Here is a 9650-nt window from a genome sequence, read left to right as displayed (position 1 = left end):
AAATACAGCAATAAGTGTCTGTTTTATCTATACCCACAATATTCACAATAAACATACTTAAATGTAGTTTTATGTAACAAAGTCCGGGAGGAGCACGTTCAGGTAATCAACCAATCAGCACAAGAGGAAGCCGGTATAAATAAAGCCTTTCCTCACCTCTGTCCCATGACAGTTTCACAGCATCCCTCTGGGTTCGGGCCAAATTCCGAGCTCGGAGCCCTCTCCCAGACAGCACGCCAAATACGCATAAAATACTACATTGGATTTCATGTACGTGTGAACTCATGAAATACATGTCTTATAAACAAGAAGCAATAACAGTATGATGTGCAAAAGCAAGAAGTGTCACACAATCAGATGTTTTTCAGTGTTTATTTGCAAGTAGTGCCACCTGAGAACACAGAACAGTGCAGTGCAGTTAGAATGCTTCAGGATAAAGGTTACAAATAAAAAATGGACACATAGAAAATGGAGTGCTGCGGTTATCACTCCGCCCAAGTAGCAGTACTTCGCCTTCAGAGAATATAGTTCCCAGTATTTATACGGTTAAAATATGTCTGTCTCTCATGTGACTTTGTTTTTTGTACACTCTGTGACTATACAAATCACAACATGTAAATAGGAAAATGTTTGCATTATTTTGTCACTTATTTGGATTAGTATGCTAGCTGCAACCATTTACATCCAGTCTTTGTGCTAAGCTAGGCTAGCGGTGGGTGCGTCAAACAGACTTATAGAACGCACGGAGATGAAAAAGGTATGTATGGACTTATCTAACTCTGAGGGATAAGGTGAATAGGCTAATGTCCCAAAAAGTCGGAGTGTTCCTTTAAGATTTGTGATTCTGTCATTTTAGTACACTGTTCTGTAATCAAGGCTAGACAACCAATTAATATATATATACTAAGTACACACAAAACATAGCTAGCATTGTGTCATTTATTTAAATGGATAAACTGTTAAGAAAAATGGTAATAAACACACATTAACATTATTACATGCTTCTTTTAATAACAAAATTTGCACAACATATTGCGCTGATTATTACAACAAAAATAATGACAATTATAATTGCATTACGAATTGCTGTGAATACAGTAAGGCAGTATAAGCTCAGCTAGCACGATCATCGAATAGCTGTATGCTATGCTACTATGTAAGCTAACTAAAAAACACTAAGAACGAATAAAATGTTTAAACTCACAATCTATAGCTTCGGTTATATACTAGTATATGAAACATAAGTTAAAATACATTAATGACTCGTTATAACGTAGTTCAAACGTCTTCTATAATAAAGTGATTTTGTCTAATTTGTAACCAGGCACTAAAGCGATTACCCATAAAACGTGCTTTGAACCAATCGGATTGCTTGGGTCCTAAGCTGGGATCCATCACTTCAGTGGGACTCAACATTTCACCACACCGGCATATGCACCTCAATTAATTAGAAATATATACATTGATTGGATGGAGAAACACTTATTAATGTAGATGTAATGAAAACTTATCGCTGAAAAATGTCCTGCTCGAGGCAACCTTTGCGAAGGTTCGGGTTGAATAACTAGTTTTTCCAATGTTTCATCGTCAGGCTCGCATTTAAATTGACATCGTTACGGTCCTTACAATGTGTACAATTACTGAGCTTTAGGAAGCCTCCAGAGCCAAGATTCAGATTAGGGGTGTTTTGTTTCTGACACGTTCTTGAATCGGTAGACCAATCACAACACTGCTATTTCCAGAATGACCTCGCAAATGACGCTTCAGGTCTCTTCGATATGTGAAACTCATCTCACACTGAAAACATATGAAAGGTTTATCTCCTGTGTGAACTCTTGTGTGGATTTTAAGGGTCCCTTTTTCATTGAAACCTTTTCCACAGTGTTGGCAGGTGAAAGGCTTTTCTCCAGTGTGAAGTCTCACGTGAACATCAAGGTTTGATTTGCTTGAGCAGGTCCTTCCACAGTGTTCGCACATGAAAGGCTTCTCTCCAATGTGAGTTATCACATGCCTCTTCAGGAGATTGCTGTCTGTGAAACTCTCTTCGCATTGATGACATTTAAAGCAGTTTTCTCTCGAGTGAATCTTCATGTGGGAAGTAAGGTTTAATTTACGTCTGAAACTCTTTCCACACTGATCACATGCGAAAGGCGTTTCTCCAGTGTGAATTCTTGTGTGGTCATTAAGCGTTCCCTGATGTGCAAAACTCTTTCCACACTGAGGGCAGATGAAGGGCTTCTCACCAGTGTGAACTCTCATGTGGACTTTAAGGTTTCCCTTTCCACTGAAACCTCTTCCACACTCTTGGCAGGGGTAAGGGCTCTCTCCACTGTGAATATTCATGTGAGCTTTAAGGTTTTCGTGTTGGCTGAAACTCTTTCCACACTCAAAGCAGATGAAATAACGTTTACTCCCTGTATTTTGAGCGCTTTCTTGTGAGGAAGTCTTTTCAGTCTGCGAGCAGTCAGGATAGATTTCCACAGTTATGAAATCACGTTTCTCTTCCTTTACATCATTAAGTTCTTGAATCTCCTCTTTCGGCGGCATCAGGTCTAAGGTGAAAACAGACAAATACAAGTTTAAGCATAGTTTAATGGCACAATATTCAAGAGCGCTCCACAAGATATTTACTGATACTCCACAATGATTGCACACACACAGAAAAATTCTGTCAACCCTGTTCTAATTTATCAATAAAATAGCGGAAAGTTCTAGCATATCTTTCTGGTTTTGAAAGAACTAAAACCCATAGCTAAGAGCCCTTTACTGTATCTCATGATCCTCGGATCATTGTGTTGAGTCCTACCACGTTTTGTGTCAATTTATCAAAGTTAAAGGGAGTCTTAATATAAGATGTTAAATGTGATCGTCATGTTGAGAGGAATTCCAAAAAAGAAAAGTTAAGATTTGGATTCTGAGCTTGAGTATCCACTCTTTCCCAATCCCAAAATTTGCACTACAAAACGCAGCAATGATACTCAACTTTTTTATGTGAATTCATTTTAATTACCGTAGTCTATTGCATGTTGTGGGGAAACTATGTTTAATGGATACTAGTGTTCCAATCAACCACACTGAAACTATTCTCCTAGTATTGCTTATTTTTATCTATTAATATATGTTCTGAACAGAAATTTTGTGATATTAAAAGGCATACTGAAATACTTTAGCCGCAAATTTAATCAGGGAGCGAAAGTGGAGCAGTGTTTCTGTTATCGGTGAGCAAGGAAATTGGAGCAGAGTGATTATTGAATGCTTAAGGGTGCAGAGGGAAAAATACTCTGGTTTGAAGGCAGCATTCGTGTTTGTCTTTTCATGTGATGACATGAGGGACCCACTCCATGTCAAATAATAGCACTTTAATTAGGACACTTCAAAACTATCCCTAAAAAAAAAAACCTTTTCTATCAGTCATCTACTAACTAGAACTAATTTCTGTTGACATTTTAATATTGATCAGTGGCGTAGACAGGTAAGGGGCCCCTCCTGAAAACGAAATTAAATCAAAGTCAAGTAATTCAATCAGAGTATTCGTTCTCAATTCAGTGCCGTACTGCATGACTCGATAATGACTTTATAAGAATTGTAATTAAACTTAAAAAAAAAAGAAAAAGATTGCGACATTAGCTAATATACAAACTGCAAGCTACATAAGCAGTGGCGTCGGCGCCTCTGATCAGAGTAGGGCTGTAGCTATCGATTATTTTAGTAATCGAGTATTCAACTGATTATTCCATCGATTAATCGGATTTAAAAAAAATGTGGTAATACAAATAGATCCAAGTGAACAACAGCCTTTAAAATTACTTAAAAATACAAATAGGTAATACTATACAACAGGGCTCACCAAACTCGGTCCTGGAGGGCCGCTGTCCAACACACCTGCTTGAAAGTTTCTAGTATGCCTAGTGAGACCTTGATTAGCTGGTTCAGGTGTGTAACTGGGGTTGGAGCTAAACTCTGCAGGACAGCGGCCCTCGAGGACCGAGTTTGGTGACCCCTGCTTTACAACATGGTTCATTAGTTAACTACATTAGTTAACATACTAAGAATGAACAACACTTACACAGCATTTATTAATCTTAGTAAATGTTGAAATTAATATTAACAAATACATTATTAAGATCAAAGGTTATATTTGTCAACACTAATGTACTGTGAACTAACATGAACAAAAAATTAAACTAACATTAACAAAGATTGATTGATTACAGTTACAAATGTATTGTTCATTGTTAGTTCATGTTGTTTAATACATGAACTAATTATAATTAATAAATGAATTAATAAACTTATGGTAAAATGTTATCTAAATGTATAACAACAACCTATAATTATTTGTTCAAATAAGTAACCATATGGGTTTTATTGAACAACGCTGTTAAAATAAACCATGTAAAATAAATGATATAAACATAACTTATGTACATTACGTAAAAACAAATGTCCGAAAAAGAAAAGAAAAAAAGAGCGCCAACGGCCTGGTTACACTAAGGTAGTGGTTTTCAACGGGGACGGGGGCGTTCAGAGTTGGAAGCAATATTTTTGAAAGGGGGGCGTTCAAGTGGTAATGGGGGCCGTTCACAGGTTTAAATATATCGCAAATTTTTGTTCATTTACTTTTATTAATTTTAAGCATTTAGTCATTTATTTGTAATAAACACTTTAAGTCGGCTATTTAAAAAGTGTTAGGACTATGCGCAGTGTGTGACGTCATTGTGTGTGTGAGTCTATGGTGTGTGTAGAAAAAAAAAGTCACAGTCGCTCTGATCCTGACCACAAGTCAACTGTCAGTGTTGCTAAACGCCTCATTCGCGCCGCAGGACCTTTAAATTGACTTAACATTGAAATCACTCGTGCCAGACGCTCCATTCACATTCCAGATAAAACTGTACGGATTAAATCTGGTTGTTGAAGCCACAAATGTAAATTTTACTAAACATGCAAGAGCGTTTTATAATGGCTCCCGGTACCCAGATATGTGAACGCTGTTAAATTTGCATATAGTGCAGGAATTAAAGATTAGATTTATATTCGTTTTGAAGAGACAGTTACGTTGACCAGTGTAAATGGAACAGTTTTAACAAAACGGATAGCTAGCCAATCGAATCATTTAAAACGCATGAATGACCAGGCGGAAACAGACCCATTGGAAATCTGTTATTCAAAGTGTAATTTAAAACTGAAAACAATCAAACTAAAGGATTTTGACAAAAGTAAAACATTTTATGAAAATTGCTTCAGAAATAGGCCTATTTAAAGTTCTGCACTATTTCTATGTTAGCCATTATGAATATTTAAAATGTGTATGTGTATTTATACATATTGGGGTGGGGTTATGGCACAGTGATAAATTCAGAAACTTAAAAATGGCACTTCATGACAAAAAGGTTGCCGACCCATGGTATGCGTAGAAAGAATTTGCCACCAGCCGCTCAAAAAACAACAACAAAAAAACATTACGATTGAAAGCAGTATCAATAATGTCAAAAATATATGCAGTCAAGTTCGGGTACGTGTATGCTGTTTAAATGAGTGTTCTCACCGATACGCTTGTTGTGATTCGCAGTTTTTTGAAGAGTTGTAGACTTATTACTGCTTATTCAAAAGTGGTGAAAAATAACCAGCACCCCCAACCTAAAACATCTTCCCACGCCCCTGCCAAAGATCCAGGCAAGACTAGATTAAACATGTTTACTTGCAAAATAATTGCCTCAAATTCTAAAATCTGCCAGTTTAATGCGACATGTAAGGTATGTATCGTTTCTTTTGCAACGACTTATTTTTCCAGTCAGACCAGCGCTCAAGCACTGACTAGAATTCAGCGCTGACAAGAATCACGCAGCGGAGGAATGGAAAGTTGACAAGCCATTAAAAAGTATTGACTTAAGAAACAAATATTTTCAATAAATCATGTTCTCATTCACTCTGGTGAATTCAGTGAATGAATTTTAAAATTAATTAAACTAAATTCTATTCATAAGGTAAAACTTTTATATTTTTAGCCATTAATGCCAATGCATAGGCTAATGCCAAAATGTTTTCTTTGTTCACCAAATAATTTACTGGTCAGGCATTATTGTTAACTTGCAAGACAGTAAGGAGAAAATGACAATTTGATGAATAATTTAAATATATTCTGTACATATTGGTGTTGTATTAATTATGCGGTCACATCTGAGCACGAAACACTGCTTGGATAGTTTCAAGATGGTTAAAAGTTTATTCTTGTTAGAAGATTTTTTTTGTTTACTGATTAGGAACACAAATTAATCATGACAAACTAAATTAATTGTATTAATGATACCATTGATGAAAACAAGCTGATACCAGGTATTTTAGGCCTACAATTCTAACATAATTTTTCATGAAAAATCAGGATTGTCTTTAAGTGCACCAGATTGATGAATTTAACATTAAAATGCAAAAAATTCTTACGGGGAGGGGGCATGCCCCCGAACCCCCCTAGAAGCCCAGAGGTACACCAACCATGACAATGCAGCTTATACCTTGTTTTTTTTTATTAATCACTACGTGTAGTATTGTTCAATTGTATTAATAAATGACAATCTTGTACTTATTTCAACTCTCGCTCGTTCCTACTAACTCATAAGCAAACATGGGCATTAGGGGGGCAGTCAGGGACCTGGATAATGGATAGGGGGCGCTGGCCCAAAAAAGGTTGAGAACCACTGCACTAAGGCATGTTCAAATCCTTGTTTAATATTGAGACAAACAAAATTTTATTCAAATGTCACCTTAATCTTTGGTCACTTCTGTTACGATAGAGATGCAACAGCTCCTGTAATTTCTTGAACAAGAACATGTGCACGTAAAAACATGCAAATTCAGTGCAAGGGTTAAACTTTTATTTTGAAATCGTGATTGACAACGATTTGCATATATTTAATGTATTCTCCTGTGTTGGCGTAGATTTACAAATGAGTTGCGTTACGAATCTTGTGAAAGGGCGCACACTGTGTGTTTAACGTTATAAGCCACACAAACTCGCAGCATGCAGAGATGGAGTTTGAACACGTGCTCCACGCATATAAATGACTGTGCAACTATGAAACACGCGTCAGAGGTTTTGCGTTCCCAAATGCACATTATTGGAAATCTAAACAAATAGCAGCGTTTACTGTAAACGGAGCTGAGGTACTTTTAACACAATCTGCACACATGTAAATAATTAAAGTGTTGTGCTTCTCTGTGGGGAAAAAAACAACAACAGCGGATATATTTTTTAACTGAATCCCAGCCTTTGTGATTTCATGATAGCACTATGCTATATTATGACCCCGTTCACACCGGCAGCGACACGCAGCGTCAAAGCGACACGATCCCATTCATTTCAAAGGAGCGCTGGTGACTTCCGGCGCGACAGTGACCGTTGGCGACATAATGAGGGCGTGTCAAGCGACGCGAGACACGCGACAAAAGTTCAGAAATGTCAACTTTATGCAAATGAGAAGCAATTTTTGCAAGCAACAACCAATAGGAAAGAAGACTTTCAGTGGAGCTCACGTCACCGTCTCGAGTGCAAGCAAGACAGAAGAGTTCGAGGGCTAATTCACTGTTTTATATGATTTGACTAACCACATTCATGGATATAATAAAATGATGCATGGAAAAGAAACTGTCGACAGTCTCAGTGAGTTTAATTCATTTATAGTTCGAGTGTTGTAATTTTATGATGCAAGTTTAGCACTGTTGCAGTTCACTTTACAGTTTCCCCTGCATCATGTTGACTATTAGGGACAAGAAAATGTATTATTTGTCAAATTCGAATGGCGTTTTAGTAATTTATGACAGTATGAGTGAGTTTAATTTGTAGATTGATCGATCGGTAATCTAGTAAATGATTTAATCCACTGAACACTGCTGTGGTAAAATAAAAACACACTCCCAACAGCATACTGTTTCTTTTGAGCCTAATTCCTAGTCAAATTAAAATGATATAGTTGTATATATCACTTGTGATGGTGTTTTGTGGTATAGATATGGCCAGATTTCCAGTCTACCAATAACATTAGAGCGACAATACTAGGAACACCCACAAGCGACTACACAGTACAGAGACTAGCGACATAAAAAATAAAACTAAAGGTACCCTTTTGAAAAAGTAGCTACCTCTAACAGAAACGGTAAAACATTTTTTACTAACAGTAAAATACGATTTCACAATACGATATTATACAATCATATGCACAAGGCTAATTAGCCTTGGCATATTTCGATTTTGTCTCTTCATCAATGCAAATTTACTGCAACTGCAGCTATGCACATTTAATAGGATGTGAATATAAGTTATTAATATTGTATTTAATAAATAGTTACATTAATTCATTGTGTATTTATTATATGAAAAATATACTTCTGTATTTGTATAAATACAGCTGTTCTATTTATTTATTCATTTTTGACCAAGCATGTATAAGGTTGTGAGGATTTGCATAAAGTTTATTTAACCTAATGTTGAGTTTTATTATTTTTGTGAGCTGTGACTTTATTCACAGATTTGATTATTTTACTTGTTACGGTTTTTCTCTTCTGAAAAGTTAATACAAATTGAATTTGACTAACCTATTTACAGCATTGAATAAATGGCATTAAAAGAAAATAAGGTATCGCTGCTTATTGCTGTGATTTTAAAGCTTACTGAACTTTAAATTACTTGAACATCTATGGGTTTACATATAGACACACAACATAAGATTGACCCCTCTGTATTAATTGTGGCCCACAGTTGAAAAAAACACTAGAATCGCCCCTGAATTTGGATCAAATGACTGAGAATGAGAATGAAACCAACCTGTTTGGTCCTCAGTTTCTTCTTGTTTCACACTGAATGCTTCTTCAATCTCCAAGTCCTCACTCTCCTCTTTAATAAACGCCATCTTATGTGTCGCGTGGATCTCAGCTGCTTCACCAGGAGTTTTTCTGTGCGTCTGTCCTGTTTAAGAAGAGAATAATTAACAGAAAGAAAAATAATTCCACACTAAATATATGCGTGTGTGTGTGTGTCTCAACTCTAGTTCAGTGCACTGGTAAGAGAGTCAGTCAGAGTGAGAGTTAATAGACTTAAACATTAGCCAAAAGGTCATTAAAAAAACTAAAAACTAGTACTATATGAATACAAGAGTACACATTATATCGACATAGACACATATCATTACTATGATTATATTGCAAGACTGTTTGTTTGGTATTTATAAAATGTAGATTAGACTCCACTTTCATTTAAACATTCGCTGTTGGTTTTCATTACACGTTTATGTTCGTTAGACGCGGTGATTTGAGCGCTTAATTCGGAATCATTTCACGAAGCATTTAACGTTAACGTTAGTTCAATTGATATGGTTTTCCAAAGGCTCAGTTTCTCCGTCACTACTGCGCTTTAATCAAAACACTTAACGGTTCGTTTCTAGCATAACAACCTAACATTCAGTGATATATAACTAATTTCACAGCTTTCGTGTAGCTATAAACCAGTATACAGGATTTGTATCGATCTAAACGCTGTAAACCACAAACCTTTCATCAACCGAACCACAGCAAAAGCAGGAGCTGGCGCAGCCTTATGATGTCACACCACCAAACCAAAATAAAAGTATAAATATCTAAATAAATTTAAATGGGGGGGAAAA

The 9650-nt window shown here is 36.3% G+C and overlaps 1 protein-coding gene across 1 annotated transcript; it reads right to left on the bottom strand.

The window, feature by feature from the left end:
* Positions 1–365: 365 nt before the first annotated feature.
* Positions 366–9650, bottom strand: LOC307004454 (uncharacterized protein). The gene is made up of 3 exons (XM_079623752.1): positions 9538–9650; positions 8816–8956; positions 366–2552 (listed from the first exon to the last, which is right to left on the bottom strand). Exons 1-3 carry the CDS (start codon positions 9542–9544, stop codon positions 1672–1674), a joined length of 1029 nt encoding a protein of 342 aa, XP_079479878.1. The 5' UTR covers positions 9545–9650; the 3' UTR covers positions 366–1671.

This window comes from Phoxinus phoxinus (assembly GCF_949152265.1).
Source record: "Phoxinus phoxinus genome assembly, chromosome: 9".
NCBI lineage: Eukaryota > Metazoa > Chordata > Actinopteri > Cypriniformes > Leuciscidae > Phoxinus > Phoxinus phoxinus.
The sequence above is the reverse complement of the archived record's forward strand: the minus strand, read 5'-3'. Positions and strand labels throughout refer to the sequence as shown.

Coding starts and splice junctions, on each gene's coding strand:
- LOC307004454 (XM_079623752.1), bottom strand. Junction 2,553..8,815: donor AGAAACTGAGGACCAAACAG/GTTGGTTTCATT, acceptor TTTTCACCTTAG/ACCTGATGCCGCCGAAAGAG.